This window comes from Tupaia chinensis, unplaced genomic scaffold, assembly GCF_000334495.1.
Source record: "Tupaia chinensis unplaced genomic scaffold, TupChi_1.0 Scaffold145367_1, whole genome shotgun sequence".
Classification (NCBI taxonomy): Eukaryota; Metazoa; Chordata; class Mammalia; order Scandentia; family Tupaiidae; genus Tupaia; species Tupaia belangeri.
This window is the reverse complement of record NW_006205228.1, coordinates 1781044-1797830: the sequence shown is the minus strand read 5'-3', so window position 1 is coordinate 1797830 and position 16787 is coordinate 1781044. Positions and strand designations below refer to the sequence as shown.

Here is a 16787-nt window from a genome sequence, read left to right as displayed (position 1 = left end):
GAAGGTAAAATAGGAATTCTCTTCCAGCCTGAGCATGCGGATAGAGAGTAAAAAACTTGTTAACATTCTAAAGAGGGCAGAAACTTTGAAGAATCATCTTTTAGTGTTAATGGGGCTTCAGGAAAACATGGGGAGGCAGGGACAGTGGATGAGTTACTTGGGTGGTCTCTCCAATAAGAAAACTTAAGCAACAATACCAAAGCGTTTTAAAAGAGTGTTTAAAATGAATTTTATTATTTGAATTTTACAAGTAGTCTTTAGAGACTTCAAACAAGAACTCTGTTGCAAAACTCTAATAAATAGCTTGCCCCAAGTCCCCAAACAAAATGTAAAACAAAATGAAAAGTAAACTCAGAAGGATAAGCAAGACTTCAGAATGCTTGGATGTTAGCAGTATTTCTCATTTACAAAGAGATATCAGGCAATGTACAATCTCCTTCGTACAAGTCAGAAAGAGAAAGAGACAGACAACTGAAACCTTCACAAAGCACTCCGAAATCTTCCTATTTCCATGATAGAAATGTTCCCAGAAGGAAAAAAAAATCCATGGAGAAATCAATCATGAATTAAACTGTAGCATAAAAACCTGGTAGTGGGGGGGGGGGACCCACCCTGTTTCTTTCAGGGGTACAGAAAGGAATGGGCTGAAATTACTCAGGGTAGGAACTTCCCAGCAGATGCAGCTAGACTGCTGAACAGTCCCTTAGGCCAGAGTCACCATGGAAGGAGAAGAGAGGTCAGTTTAGTGACATTTACGAAGGCAACAAGGGGGTCTCCTCAAGTTAGAGTCAGCACTGTGTCTGTGCTCAGTGGCGGCGAGGCCTTCACAACAGTGGCCCTAGGCCCTAAGCAGCCTGCATCACTCGACAGGAAAAAACAGCACATCAATCATTTCTGCAGCAGAATCCTCTGGAAGGCCACGAAAGGATGCAGAAAATGTCGTGCTTAAATTTCACACTGGGACATGCAGATTTTGAAAGCCCATTCTAGTATCACAATCATTGTCCCGAACAAGCAAAGATTAAAATTCACAATTAACATTCACTATTAGCTTTTCTGAGTTACAAATACTGGTGAAGTCTTGCTTTGGAGAGCTTTTTCTAATGTATTAGTCATTTTCAACTAAAAAAGAAAAAAAATTATGCCCACATTTTTATCTTTAAAAATCTCAGATAAAAACTATATTATACTTTTGACTGAAATGCATATAGGTGAGGTTTTAGTTTGGGGGAATTCTGAAACCAACTAAGGATTGGAGTCAAGGAGATGAAGAGAGGTTGATTCCAATCTGGGGAAGCTAAGTGAAGCCAAACAAACAAGAAACCTGGCTCTGAGGAGCACACCGGAGACCACCCCCCTGGAGAAAGGAAGGGAGCAGAAAATGACGTCACAACATAGGATTGAAAAGGGGTGTGGCCTGCAGGCACTGCCAGTGCCCTCTGGCTTACTGACTTGCTGCTGATCTCTGCAAGGTAGGTACAAACAGGACTAACTCATGCACAAGTCATTCAAGAGAGGTGCCATTTTTTTCAAAGCGCCTCCCTCTCCAGGCATTTTAGGAAAGCAGGTAAAGAAATACCCCTCCCCGTTCTCCGAATAAACAAGTTTAAAAAAGAACTTTAATTCCTAGGAACAATGACATTGTCAGGATAACAAGGGAAAGCTTGGGTTACCTGAAATAGATAAGAAAGCTGATGGAAAGAGGCAAATGGGCCAGGGCATCCTGGTCCTAGGCCCAGTTTCTTTTTAAATACATAACAGATAAAGATATTGTGCAAAAAAATAAAGACATTCACATTTTAGCAGTTAAAGTTTTATTTTACCTTTTAAAATTTTTATTTTATTTTTGTTTTTCTTTTCTACAAAAGGCAGATAATGATTGTTGATCTGCAATTGTTGGGTTGTGCACTCCCCGAAAGGGGGCAAAGACCACGACGCAGAGACGGGTGCTCTGAGAGTGCTTGCAACGGCTTCAGAGCACTGCCTGGAGAGTGTCCCCAGGCCCTCCTCCTCTCCACCCTGGCCTCCCCTAGCTCATGTCTATGGTGTTGAAGACCCATTCCGTGAACTTCTTCAGCTTGTCTGAGGCATTCTGAGACTCCTCCTGCAGCCTCAGGTTGTCCTCTCGCAAGTGCTGGACTTCCGCCTGAAGGTGGGCTTTGTCTTCCTTTTCCTGGGAGGTAAAGTAGAAAAGAACTAAGCGGTGTGGCCCACCTTGCCCAGCTCAGGAGAAGCAGGGATGGATCTGTTTTTGACTCTTTGCCCACTTCATTCTTCATTCTACTAAACACCTGTATACACAGCTTGGTGCTGGGTGTCGACACTTTAAGCCCAGGGAACAGGGCTCATTGAGAGATCGACACCCTAGGATTCTAGGAATGTATGTACATTAACGTGTACCTTAAAAATCTTTGTTAATAAGGACTGTCTTGAGTTTTAGGGGATTGTTTTGGTGGATGCTGTCTTAATATAATCAAGGCTCCCTGAGAAAGAAAATAGTATTTGGTTTTCTTGGTGCAGAAACCTAATTAACGACGACATGGAGATCTGGGCTACTGATAGTTCCTACAAGGGTGGGGAGGCCAGGAGAGGGCCAGGGGGCTGGCTGAGGTGTGACGGCTTTCACAGAAATGGGAACAATCTTTCTGTATACATGACAACAAAGGCCTTCTCACACTGTGCCTGCCAGGGGGAACTAAGCCCTGTGCAGCCCCCTGAACACACACGCACAAGGAAACACCCACATCTTATTTCACGGAGTCTGCTTACAAAGGATGCTCAACAGTCCAAGGGCTATTTGCATAGACAGGGCAATTGCTTTGACAATTATGTGTTTACCTTCTTCAAATCTTCCCGAAGCATCTTCAGCATACCTTCCAACTGGTCCACTTTAGAAGCCAGAGTAGGAGAGGAATCCTTACTGCTGGGAACAAGAAACAAAAAACCATGTTGGCAGGAGCCACCATGGCTGGGTCTACTTTGTTCTTTGTTTTGTTTTGGTTTGTTTTCTAACCTGAGGAGGCTGTATTTGTAAAATGGCTTTTTCAATGTCAAATTACCCAGTGTGGGTACTCAATGTGCATTTTTTACTCTAAAAAAGAAAATGGAGATCTTAACAAAAGGTAATACAAACTCGGAACTACAGTCGATCAATAACTTCCTCTGTTAAAAATGATGCATCTTCACACAAAAGAATAAAGGACAATAAGTGAAAATAGTCTCTTTGGAAGCACAAGAGGTACTTCCTGCCAGGCACAATTGGCAATGGTAAAATGCTTCAGCAGGGGTGCTTTGGGATCTCTTTACAGGGTTTTAAGAGAGGCGGGCTACTTGTCTATTGTGTGTATGTGCGTGTTTTGGGGTGGGTGGTAGCTGATGAAGGATCCACCCTGGGAAGACCAGGACAAGGCAGGACTCTGATGCCCAAGAAAAACAGTGTGGAGCCATCACACAGTTGCAGCTAAGTTACCATAGCCACGCCTTAAAAAGTCTAAATACCCTGAAATACTTAGAAAACTACATGTTTCAAAGCTTGTCAGTGTAGGCTCAGTGTTTTAAATTCTGTAATTTGATTAGCAAACAATTTTCCTCTCATTTTCTCAGTTACATTTATGTGCTAATAGAGTAGCAAAAGAAGAGGGAGTTGGAGGATGGAAGGCCACCCGACTAGCCACTCAATGACACAGCGAGGCCCAGGCCTACCTAGCATTCCAGGGCTGTGCACCGCTGTCAACTTCCCTCACTCTCTACCTGGCTCACTGCTGAGGAGTTTCCTGTGTGAGTTTTGGCCAAGTCTTACAACCTCAGAGTCACAGAACTGAAAACTGAAAGTCATCCACTGGGAAAACATACAGCTCTGTCTGTCCAGAGACGAAAGGGAAGAGGTAGTGACTTTGAATTTTCTGAATTACTGAATAGAAAATATTCTTTACTTTAAAAGTCAAAGTTCAGTTAGAATTCCTGACCTAAAGCAAATTGTGCTAATGTCTTCTGCTAATTCTAAGTCTACAACAGGTCCCCGAAGTGTCACAGAATGTAACAGAGCACCAGACTAATGGAATGATAATGACCTCCAAACTTTAAACACAGGCCAATCAATTAAAAACTGACAATGAATGGATTTCAAGAGAAACAGCTGTAACCCACAACCACATGGTGTCATACAGCAAGCCAGTCAGATCTGGGGTGGGTTGAAGGCTGAAGATGCTGTGGCACAGAGTGTGGGGCAGGACAGAGACAGCGAGGCCAGGGATGGCGAGTGGCAGTGTCCTTCGCAAAGCCACTGCAGGCTCTCTGGACTGAAGCAGCCGATCTTGACTTGTCAAGTTCTTTAAGATGAATTCTGGGTCTGTGAGTACACGGGTAGTACTGAAAAACACACTCCACACATCTGTTCAAGTCTGCCCTGAACAAAGGAAAGAGCCAGCCATTGCCCACACGTCTATGATGCTATAATAATCTTTTCTCAGGAAACAGTTTTGGCTCTCTCACACTTCTCTCTGCTGGAGGCCCCATCAGAAGAAGGCACATTTTAGGCTCTCCTCCAACTCTGATTTTTTTTTTAAAATGATTCTTAGCAGCAAAACTAACTGCTTCTGTCCTCACCTCAGCTGTCCCACGAGCAAAGCGAATGCAGCATTTCTTCACTACACTCAGAGTGAATGATCCATTATTCTTAGACTTTCTCCACCAAGAGCACTTCCTTGCAGGCTTCTTCAGGGAAGTCCTTGAGCTCAAGTCCCGCAATGTGCGTGTGCAATCAACATTAACCTCACTTTCCTTGTTATGGTCTGTTTCTGCCCAAGTTTTACAGGTACCTAGATTTTTTCTTTTTTTTTTTAATTATTTTTTATTTTAAAGTTTTTGCTGAGGGCATGTGCATTCACCAGAGAGAGAGAGACAGAGAGAAAAAGAGAGAAATCACTCCTCAGGAGGGATGGTCACACCACAATCCCATCTCTCCCAGTCTCCTCTCAAGATTTTGGGCATGCATACACATATGCCCAGTGTAATTTTCAAGCCACTGGAACCAGGACTCGAACCGTGGAGTTAGTCATGTGGAATCTAGTGCCTTAACCTCTAACCACCTGCTAGCCCCCACACCTGAATTTTTAAATCGTCCTTAAAAGGTTTTAAGGGAAGAGATTTTCTACTGATGAAATTATTCCATTACCAATTAGTGTTTACTAGATGCACAAAGCTGACGGTGGGGATGCTTTAATATATAAAAATATCAGACATATCCAACAATCTCACCATTTGAAACTAAGAGAAAAGTAGAAAAGGCAGTCGTTTGTACATAGTTAAGCAGACGTCATAAAGTCCATGCTCTTAACTCAGAAGAAAACTCCTGGCCCTCAGTTACTGCCTGTTTAACTTGCATTTTACATACAACCTCTCACCTTCCCTGTGATCCGTATTTCTGGCATGAACAGATCTGGAGCAGCGAAAGACCGGGAGCCACTTAGATACAGACTCATTTTACAGGCGTGACCATCGATGGTGGCCGGGGGAGAGACTGAAAAACGACTCTCAGACTAAACAGCTCAGGAGCCCCTGGACACTTAGTGCAAATGATTTCTCTTACCTTCCCTGTTAAGCCCTGAGGGCATCAAGGCATTATGGCATTACATAATAAAGAATGTTCATAATTACAACCTTAAGTCACCAAGAACAGTTTAATCGTGTTTATAGTATTCCGTTACAAAACATTCTAACTAAAATGGAATGAGTCTGCCATGGGAGTGAAGAGCTTCATTCAGCCAATCCATGTGGTTTCCATCTCCTCTTGCCCACATCTGCTGTCACCAGCTGGGGTGACATGTATGCAGAGTGCTGCCCTGGCCACTGGCTGACCAACCTGCTGTAAGACTTCATCTGGGCCAGAGCCTGGTCGTCAAGCTGGTCACTGTTGGATGCGGCGCTCAAGGGGCGGTGGTTTTCTTCACTAGCAGCAAAAAACGAGGCTCTCTGGACTGGAAAGGAATTTAAAAACCATTCAGTGTTTTGGAATCACATCCCTGGGCCCTATTTATCAGAAGTCAACAAATGACCCACATACTGACAGTCCAGTTTAGTCCATGTTCAGGGATGAACTAGAAATCTCACTGCTTAACCCTCACAGGGAAAAATTATTTAATACTTTTTTTTTTTTAAGAGAGTAGCATTAGAAAAATTATTATGAATCAATTTCTGGTCCCACTTTTGCCTTGCTCATCACAGTAACATTCTTTAAATGCTTTCCTGGAAATAGGCCTTGTGCCAAATCTTCAGAGAAAGCCTATATAGTCAGTGATGGTATAATGTATGAAAGACTAGTATTAAGTTTCTTCAAGTATATTTTCCACAGGATGTTTTCTGGCCCCTGTGGTAGGCTTTATCTTAAGTGCACACCACCAGTGTTTCAAAATATACTAACTTAAAATTTAAACCAAGAGGGGCCAGCAGGTGGTGTGGTAGTTAAGGTGCTGGAATCCCACATGGCTGACTGCAGTTTGAGTCCTGGGCCTGATGACTTGAAAATCATACTGGGTGTGTGTGTGCGTGCCCACAATCCCAGGAGAAGGGAGTACATCATGGCCATCCCCTCTTGGGGGTGATTTCTCACTTTCTCTTTCTCTCTGTCTCTGGTGAGTACATGAGCCCTGTGGCCAAAAAGTTAAAAAAACAAAACAAAGATAAACAACAACAAAAAAAACCCACAAAAAAACAAAAGAACTTCTACCATTTTATATGAAGGAGCTTAACTGACAAACTAGAAAACCAAGTTCACACTGGGGATTTCAACCAGCTAACTAAACAAGGAGGCGTTGGGTTGGCTGTTGACCACTTGTCTGTTGGACATGTGAATTCTGTGGTCTAGTAAACTTCCCCCCAAAATGGAGACTTAAATGAATCGCAATTTTGATTCTCCCACGTAAAAGCAATAAAAAGAAAAGAAAAACCCAAGCATCTAGAGCTATCATAATTTTATAATAAACCTTTAAGCACCAAAACTTTAGGATAATTTAAAAAAAAAAGTAAGTCTTCACTCAAAAATGATATTCAATAACTTTCTGTTGACACACACACTGCATTCGTTAGTTTCCCATTTCTGCTGAGCAGATCACCGGTCTGAGGACCAGCAGCCTAAAGCCAGCACATAGCCCGCAGGTTGGCAAAGGACCAGCACAGACGGAAGACGTGCTGCTGACGTGAGTGAGAGGAAAGGAAGCCTCCCGCATCTGTCGGTACTAGGGCCCGGCCAGGAGGAACGAGACGCGTCTGACTGTGCACCCAGCAACAACCTCTTTCCAACATGCTGAGAGACCTTCTCAGAATACATGTTCTTCTCAGTCAAGGGACAGCTGTGATTCCTCCAACCCCTGCCATTCCTTATGTGGAGGAGGCAAGACCTTGACGTTTACGTCCCTATAGCCAGGATACACAGTCCCATCTGACTAAATGAAACAACACCTGCCATGGTGGTGCCCAGTCTGGGATCTGGCCCCTACTGACTGCTCAACAGCTGTTAGCTTGACTGGTTTTGGCTGTACCACGGAGGTGGATCTGCTGTCAGCATGCCCAGAGAAGCAGAGTGGACAGCAGCTTGCTCACACCATGGCACACTCCAGCACGGCCCTGCAGGGTCCTGGGCTGCTCTGTCTGGCTCCTCAGTGGACTCACCCTCATAGGCTTTGGCAGCATCTACCAAGTTGGACCAATCCAAATCCGCAGCGGTGTCAGGCAGAGGCATCAGGCCAGGGTCGGGCATGGGCTGCCTCCGGGTCTCCTGGATGTCGGTGAGGGAGCTGTCTGAGGCTGAGAACTCCCCTGCAGGAAGGAACAAGGCATAAGGTACTTCTCATGCCCATCTCCCACCACCTCTCTTCTAGGAGTGCAAGCCAAGGGACAGTTCTGATGAAGCAGTAGCATGTCTACTGTAATGGGAGCTGTCTGTTCTCAGCGGGTCCAGGGCAGCTCCCGCATCCAGTCTTCCCTCACAAGGCAGGAGTCGGCTGGTAGGAAGAGGCCTACTTCAACAGAGAGCTGGACCCGGGAGCCAGGCCAGGGATGTTGATTCTCACTGGAGGGGACAATAGGGATTATTTTCTGAACTGGAAGCCAGGATCCTACCCCTGCCTCTGGGGACTCCCCGTATCCCAGGCGTCTCTGTTCTGGAGCCCAGGAGTAGCCACTTGCTTCCATGGTCTGATGTATCCAGGTGGCATGAGAAGCAAATCAATGCACGTGAGAGGGCCAGACTCCTCATACAGAGTGAAGCAACAAGGGAGTCCTGGGGTTGGTGTCGGCTTTATACTCCTTCCCAAGGACATGCTCACCACACAAGCAACTCCTAGGATCAGTTCTGGGTTATGGCAGTCTCATCTCCCATTTTTTTAAAAGAGATTTTTGCTATAGGGCGTGTGTACTTGCTGGAGAGACAGAGACAGATAGAAAGTGAGAAATCACCCCTCAGGAAAGATGGCCAGGCCACAATCTCTTTGCCTCCATTGTCCTCTTGGGATTTAGGGCAGGCACACACTCACGGGCACCCAGCATCATGAGTTTTAAGCCACCAGGTCCGAGACTTGAACTGAGAACAACTACGTGGGAGTCCAGCAACATAACCATTACGCCATCTGTTGGTCCCTGTCCAGAGCCCTTTCTAGGGTGACAATTCACTGCATTATGAATTAAACCACCACAACAACTAACTGACTTCACAACTAAGCTTTGCTTAGCCTGGGGCAGGGAGACAGGAGCACCGTGAGTCCCCTGGGGCCATCTGAGGGAATGCTGAAGTGCTCAAGGCCATGCAGGTAGAGGACACAAAGGGAGGGGTGGGGATGGGGGAGATGCAGGGAAAACAGCTCCTGAAACATAAAAGCCCTGGGAGGCAGGAGCTGGGGTAGAGACAAGGCAGAGTGTGCAAATCCTTGAGAAGGACCGCCCTCAGAAGGGGGACCATAACTTTGAAATCCACGAGGACACAGCTGAAGGTAAAGCTAGGTTGACACTCTAGAAATACCTGTTTATAAGGAGTTAAAATTTTGTCTTAGGAAGAAAGCCTGGTGAGCTGGAGTATATTTAGTGCTTATTTTCCCTTTCAAATTACATGAAGAACTGCTCTGAAGTGCAGCTGCTAGTTATTAATGTGCTTAAAATAAGCAAAATTGGGAGCAAATGGAAGTCAATAAATACTGCGCGATATTAAATGCTCCATTCTATTGAACTTGCTCCCACCAAAGCAAGTAAGTGGCACAGACACTTCTGTGTGTCACTCACAAGCCTTCTGCCCTTTTATCTCTGGGACCCAGGAAAAAGAAGTCAGTCCTCCATCCCTCTCTCCCTCCCTCCCCCCACACTTCACTGCTGGCACTCAATGGGGCAGGGCTTAGGAATGAGACCAGCACTGCCAGGAACCAGCAGTTAGCGTAATGGCTATGTCGCTGGACTCCCCCATAGTGGACCGCGGTTTGCATCCCAGACCCGGTGGCTTAAAACTCACGCCGGGCGCGTGTGCTTGCGTGCCCAAGGTCCCAAGAGGAGAACGGAGAAGGGATTGTGGCGTGGCCATCCCCCCTGGGGGGTGATTTCTCGCTTTCTGTCTCTCTGTCTCTCTGTCTGTCTGGCAAGCGCACGCGCCCTATAGCGAAAAAAACCTCTCCAAAAAAAAAAAAGGAATGAGACCAGCACTGCCAGCAGTGGCCTGCCTTCCTGGAGAGCAGGGGGAGATGGGAAGGAAGGTGCCCAGGGAGGGCTGCCCAGTCCACACCTTCCCTTTCCACGGGGCTCTGTGGCTCTCTTTGGGCTATCAGTCCACTGTCCTTGGCTGCACGGTGACCACGTGGGAGGCAGATCTCAAGTTGCTATCTCAGAGTGGAAGCCCCTAGCAGGCAGGGCCCACGCAGACAACTTCACACAGGGGCGTTATTACTGCAGAGGTAAAAGTGAAGTGCACGGAAATGAGAGCAGCATTCAAAGCAAGCAGGAAATTATAGGGCAATGGAGCTCAAGGGAAGGTGGCCCTGACCTGGGGAGAGGAGGAGAAAAAAGGTTAGGGGCCCATTAGTCACTACTAAAAGGATTTTTCTAGGGTCTGATGGTAAATAGTGTTCATGTCACATGTCAACTTTGGTTGACTGGGGGTGACTTTCTGGAGAAAAGAGAAACCAGATTTACGTTGCAGGTGGCTGGGGAAGGAAGTGGGGGAGGATGGTGTGATCCTTGAGTGATGCTCACCACAGGGGAGAGGGAGGAAGGGGGCCACGTCGCTTAGCAGTGAGCAGGACCAAGACATGAGGGTGGCTGAAGACTCAGAATAGCCCAGGGTAGGCAGGTGATTTGAAGAACTTGCTGGTCCACAGAAGCAGCAAAAGGAAAAGAAATGGGGGATATAAATGGACACAAGAAAAGAGCTACAACAGAATTTGCAGGAGGAAGGACATAAGAGGGCTGAGGGTACAGCCATGTGAGAAACGTCAGAAGCACGGGGTCCCAGGATAGTTATCTGCCATGCTGGGCCATTGCTGGGAAGAAAGGTGTAGGGCCTTGGAACAGAGGTGGACAGAGAGATCAAATTTAGATCCAGATTCCAGATGGCCCTTAATACTAAAACTATGACCTAGTTGGGTCACAGAGCGAAGTAAGTCATACATGGACAGAGGCGAGAACGTACAGGTGCTCTGTATCAGTAAGCCTTTTCCCTAAGTAACGCTTGCTTACTCACAGGAGTTGAATGACTTAACAAATGAGTGGCTGACCAATGGGCATTACCCTTATAACCCGTGGGGAGAGAGCAACGGCAGGTCTGGGTTTGGCAGTGGTTGCAGGAAGCTGTGGATCCGACTCTCTAAGTGAACTGGCATTGGCCAAATCTGCCCACTCCTAAACGGGCCGGAGTATCTGCTATGAATACCAACACCCAGACTACTTCCTTGGTGATCCAAATTCCACAGGTCTCCTGGAGGGTCTGGGCACCTGAGTTTTTTAAAGATATTGTACCGTGGGGGGGGGCCAGCAGATGGTGTAGCAGTACGGGGCTGGACTACCACAGAGCCAACCGTAGTTCAACTCCTGGACCTGGTTGTTTGAAAAATCATGCTGGGTTAGTGTGCACGTGTGCCCGAGATCCCAGGAAGAGCAGGGACTACAGCATGGCCATCCCTCCTGGGGGGTGATTTCTCACTGTCTCTGTCTCTCTCTCTCTCTCTGGCAAGCACACACTCTAAGGCAAAAATCTCTATAAAAGAACAACAACAACAACAAACTCATTATGTTGCAATTCTCCAACTCAGCCCCTTAATTAGCTGGACCACAAATGTGTACCCAGTTTTTTGGTGGCTTGAGAATGGAACCTGGGCACCTCAGTGTGGTCTCAGCCTGCCAAGTGGAAGGAAGTGTGTACCAGCATGAGCCACTGAGGTTGGGTCTGGGAAGCTATTTTTCACTAGCATCTTAAGTGACTCATGTAGTCAGGGATCACAGGAAGAGAGAGGGAGGATGAGGAGGGGTTGGTGGGCAGACTTCCTCCAGTGCCACTCTCCGGGCAACCTGAATGAAGGCCATGCCCGGACACATGGTCATCGCCAGCAGGGCTGTTCGGCTGCAGCTAGAGGTGCACTCACCATGCAGTGACTTCATCCCCAAGGTGTAGGAAGGTCTCCGCAGTGGGAGAGACTTGGGGAGAGAGGGGTATGTGCTGCTGAAGAGGACGTCATTGGGCAGGGCTTGGTCCAGAAGTGAAGCTCTGGAGGTGAAGAAGTGCTCCCTCTGGCCACTGTAAATGCTCTCGTCCGACAGCGTCCTGTGCAGGGCCCGCCTGGAGGTGGGGGTCGGGGGGAAAGGAGACTGCGGGGAGGACAGCGCGTGGAACTGCAAAACAGCAAGTCAAGAGAAAGTCAGCCTTCTGGTGCAGGGACCGAGGGCGAGGTCGGGGGTGGGTGGGGTAACACCATTGCTGAAGACACGCCCCACCAATCCTGGGGCCCCAACAAGGTCTGTCCAGCCCAGCATCTATTTCAGCATCCTTAAGGGGCTAAAGTGAGAATCCCTAGTCATTTCCTCATGGCCCAGCACAAGACACAATTAAGGTACATGCTTATGGGCCAGCAGGTAGAGTGGAGGTTAAGGTGCTGGACCCTGTATGGCCGACTCTGCAGGGTGAGTCCTGGGCACGGCAGCTAGAAAATCATGTCGGGTGCAGATGTGTGCATGTCCAGAGTCCTAAGAGGAGAATGGAGAAGGGATTGGGGCGTGGCCATCCCCTCTGACTGGTAATTTCTCACTTTCTCTCCCTCTCTCTGTCTCTCTGGCAAGTGCATGAGCTCCAGAATAAAAATCTTAAAAGATACATGCTTATGTGGATTTACTGATAGTGTGTCAAGGTTAAGCACAAGACTTAGGGTCAGAAAAGTGTGATTTCACTTGAATCCTGTGTCTTTAACCAAATCAGGTAATCCCTCTAGGCCTAATTCCTCATCTATGAAATGGGGGCACGATGCCTCACAGGATTATCGTGAGGCTCAAATGGAATGCTGAACTGACCATGACGGCATGTGTCAGTGGTATTATGAAATAACGCTACGGCCTGCAGGGGCACACAGAGCCACAGCGCCTGGACGGGTATTCTCAGAAGTTTGTCATGTGATCAGATGTTTGCAGGGCAACAAGACCATAGAAATACGTCAACTCGAATAATGGGTGGCTCTTGATGAACCTTAACTGCTAAGTTACATTAACTGAACCTCCAGAGGAAGATGTGTTTCATAAGTTCTGGGAAAAATTTATTTTTTGAAGACACATTTCTGTTCATGAAATAATCATAAGGAAGTCAGTTTTACAAATGATAAAGCTTTATACATTTATAGACAAATGACAGTTTCAGATAGATGTATCCCTTACTGATGTCTTTGCATTAGTGACCCAAACTGATTTTACTTAAGATTTTTCTGCAAACATGTAGTTTCTGACATCTCATTCTCTGAGAAACAGACATGTTAACAATATTTAAATATGCAGCAAACTAAAAGCCAACAGAGTATTTGGGCCATTAACAACCACCTTTTCCTTATTCAGTTCCTTTTAGGCCGCTGTTCACCTTGACAGGGAGCACCAGGGGTGTGAGGAGGAGGAGGAAGAGGGCTCAGTCACTGTTGGCTGAAAGCCACCATGGGACTTGCCATGAAGAGCACCGGCGGGTCTGGGTTTGGCAGTGGTTGCAGGAAGCTGTGGATCCGACTCTCTAAGTGAACTGGCATTGGCCAAATCTGCCCATTCCTAAACGGGCCGGAGTATCTGCTATGAATACCAACACCCAGACTACTTCCTTGGTGATCCAAATTCCACAGGTCTCCTGGAGGGTCTGGGCACCTGAGTTTTTTAAAGATATTGTACCGTGGGGGGGGGCCAGCAGATGGTGTAGCAGTACGGGGCTGGACTACCACAGAGCCAACCGTAGTTCAACTCCTGGACCTGGTTGTTTGAAAAATCATGCTGGGTTAGTGTGCACGTGTGCCCGAGATCCCAGGAAGAGCAGGGACTACAGCATGGCCATCCCTCCTGGGGGGTGATTTCTCACTGTCTCTGTCTCTCTCTCTCTCTGGCAAGCACACACTCTAAGGCAAAAATCTCTATAAAAGAACAACAACAACAACAAACTCATTATGTTGCAATTCTCCAACTCAGCCCCTTAATTAGCTGGACCACAAATGTGTACCCAGTTTTTTGGTGGCTTGAGAATGGAACCTGGGCACCTCAGTGTGGTCTCAGCCTGCCAAGTGGAAGGAAGTGTGTACCAGCATGAGCCACTGAGGTTGGGTCTGGGAAGCTATTTTTCACTAGCATCTTAAGTGACTCATGTAGTCAGGGATCACAGGAAGAGAGAGGGAGGATGAGGAGGGGTTGGTGGGCAGACTTCCTCCAGTGCCACTCTCCGGGCAACCTGAATGAAGGCCATGCCCGGACACATGGTCATCGCCAGCAGGGCTGTTCGGCTGCAGCTAGAGGTGCACTCACCATGCAGTGACTTCATCCCCAAGGTGTAGGAAGGTCTCCGCAGTGGGAGAGACTTGGGGAGAGAGGGGTATGTGCTGCTGAAGAGGACGTCATTGGGCAGGGCTTGGTCCAGAAGTGAAGCTCTGGAGGTGAAGAAGTGCTCCCTCTGGCCACTGTAAATGCTCTCGTCCGACAGCGTCCTGTGCAGGGCCCGCCTGGAGGTGGGGGTCGGGGGGAAAGGAGACTGCGGGGAGGACAGCGCGTGGAACTGCAAAACAGCAAGTCAAGAGAAAGTCAGCCTTCTGGTGCAGGGACCGAGGGCGAGGTCGGGGGTGGGTGGGGTAACACCATTGCTGAAGACACGCCCCACCAATCCTGGGGCCCCAACAAGGTCTGTCCAGCCCAGCATCTATTTCAGCATCCTTAAGGGGCTAAAGTGAGAATCCCTAGTCATTTCCTCATGGCCCAGCACAAGACACAATTAAGGTACATGCTTATGGGCCAGCAGGTAGAGTGGAGGTTAAGGTGCTGGATCCTGTATGGCCGACTCTGCAGGGTGAGTCCTGGGCACGGCAGCTAGAAAATCATGTTGGGTGCAGATGTGTGCATGTCCAGAGTCCTAAGAGGAGAATGGAGAAGGGATTGGGGCGTGGCCATCCCCTCTGACTGGTAATTTCTCACTTTCTCTCCCTCTCTCTGTCTCTCTGGCAAGTGCATGAGCTCCAGAATAAAAATCTTAAAAGATACATGCTTATGTGGATTTACTGATAGTGTGTCAAGGTTAAGCACAAGACTTAGGGTCAGAAAAGTGTGATTTCACTTGAATCCTGTGTCTTTAACCAAATCAGGTAATCCCTCTAGGCCTAATTCCTCATCTATGAAATGGGGGCACGATGCCTCACAGGATTATCGTGAGGCTCAAATGGAATGCTGAACTGACCATGACGGCATGTGTCAGTGGTATTATGAAATAACGCTACGGCCTGCAGGGGCACACAGAGCCACAGCGCCTGGACGGGTATTCTCAGAAGTTTGTCATGTGATCAGATGTTTGCAGGGCAACAAGACCATAGAAATACGTCAACTCGAATAATGGGTGGCTCTTGATGAACCTTAACTGCTAAGTTACATTAACTGAACCTCCAGAGGAAGATGTGTTTCATAAGTTCTGGGAAAAATTTATTTTTTGAAGACACATTTCTGTTCATGAAATAATCATAAGGAAGTCAGTTTTACAAATGATAAAGCTTTATACATTTATAGACAAATGACAGTTTCAGATAGATGTATCCCTTACTGATGTCTTTGCATTAGTGACCCAAACTGATTTTACTTAAGATTTTTCTGCAAACATGTAGTTTCTGACATCTCATTCTCTGAGAAACAGACATGTTAACAATATTTAAATATGCAGCAAACTAAAAGCCAACAGAGTATTTGGGCCATTAACAACCACCTTTTCCTTATTCAGTTCCTTTTAGGCCGCTGTTCACCTTGACAGGGAGCACCAGGGGTGTGAGGAGGAGGAGGAAGAGGGCTCAGTCACTGTTGGCTGAAAGCCACCATGGGACTTGCCATGACACTTGAAAGTGATGCAGCAATGGCTCCCATTAGGAGGCTGATTATAACGGACCCTGAAATGTCAGCTGACGCTCAGGGTCACGTCTACGCTCTGGGCCCAGCATGCCTCTGTTCAGCAAGCCAAGAGTTTAACTGAGTTGAGGCTACCCACAAAGTGATACACACAGCTGCTGTGCAAATACGAAAAATATCCCATCAAACACATTGTCAGTAAGTTCAAGGTGTAACCGAGTGGGTAAAAACTGTGCTCCCCTGGGAGCAGCAGACGGTGTAATGGCTGCATTGCTGGAGTCCCATACAGTCGACTGTGGTTCAAGTCTCAGACCTAGAGGCTTGAAACTCATGCCAGGCATGTGTGTATGCATGCCCAAAATCCTGAGAGGAGAACGGAGGACAAGGGACTGTGGCATGACCATCCCCCACGGAGGGCTGATTCCTCACTTTCTGTCTTTCTCTCCAGCAAACACATGCACCCTATAGCAAAAATTTTTCTTAAAAAACAAAAAAATTGTGCTCACTTAAAAAAATCATTGGGATGGGGACCAGCAGTTAGCATAATGGCTATGTTGCTCGACTCCCATGTAGTCGACCGCGGTTTGAGTCCTGGACCCGATAGCTTAAAAAAATCATTGGGATGTATTCAAACCAAGGTACATATATGCCTGCCTGCAAAACTAAGCGAAGTGATTAGTGTTTTGTGAAGGAAGACTTTAGGAAAGTGGTGATTTCCTGTCTTACTCTGGGGAGAAGAGAGGCCACTAGAGAGGTTTTATCACTTGCTAATTGTAACTGCTAGGTCGTAGATCTCTGTATTTAGAAACTGCTGCTCTTTTTTAGTGCCTCTGGTTTTAGCAAAGTGAATTCCTTTACCAGTGAGTATTATCTTGATGGTTTTACAGGAAATTCTTCACCAGTTCTAGTTTTAAGGCAATGAACTACCTGAAGAGATCACTGAGCAGTGTGCTTTATGTTGTTAAGATATCCTGGAGTAAAGAGAGGCATGGTGGAAGAGGAGGACAGGAGCACCCTGCTCAGAGGCTCTCTGCCCACTACAAATTGCAGGACCCACGTAGTCCACAAACATCCAGAGGCCCCTCAGTCTGTCTCCATGCAACCCGATCTTAAGGGTGTACAAACCTGTTTGCTTCCTGAGAGTGGCCCTGCTTGTCTTCTGGGTCAGGCCTAACATTGCCCAGGGGGGCTGCCCACGAGTGCTAGCCCCTGGGAAA

At 47.1% G+C, this 16787-nt stretch overlaps 1 protein-coding gene across 8 annotated transcripts in view; it reads right to left on the bottom strand.

Moving 5' to 3' along the window:
- Window positions 1-212: 212 nt before the first annotated feature.
- Window positions 213-16787, bottom strand: part of SIPA1L1 (signal induced proliferation associated 1 like 1) — a 413451-nt gene continuing 396876 nt past the window's right edge. For 6 of the 8 annotated variants that reach the window (XM_006167962.3, XM_006167964.3, XM_006167966.3 and 3 more), the window contains 5 exons: window positions 13999-14245; window positions 7666-7812; window positions 5861-5975; window positions 2839-2923; window positions 213-2173 (listed from right to left, as the gene is read on the bottom strand). In XM_006167962.3, coding sequence (XP_006168024.1) covers window positions 2030-2173; window positions 2839-2923; window positions 5861-5975; window positions 7666-7812; window positions 13999-14245 — 738 coding nt within the window. In that variant the 3' untranslated portion in view covers window positions 213-2029. The remainder of the gene's footprint in view (window positions 2174-2838; window positions 2924-5860; window positions 5976-7665; window positions 7813-13998; window positions 14246-16787) is intronic. The other 2 variants (XM_006167963.3, XM_006167965.3) reach the window with 1 other exon arrangement.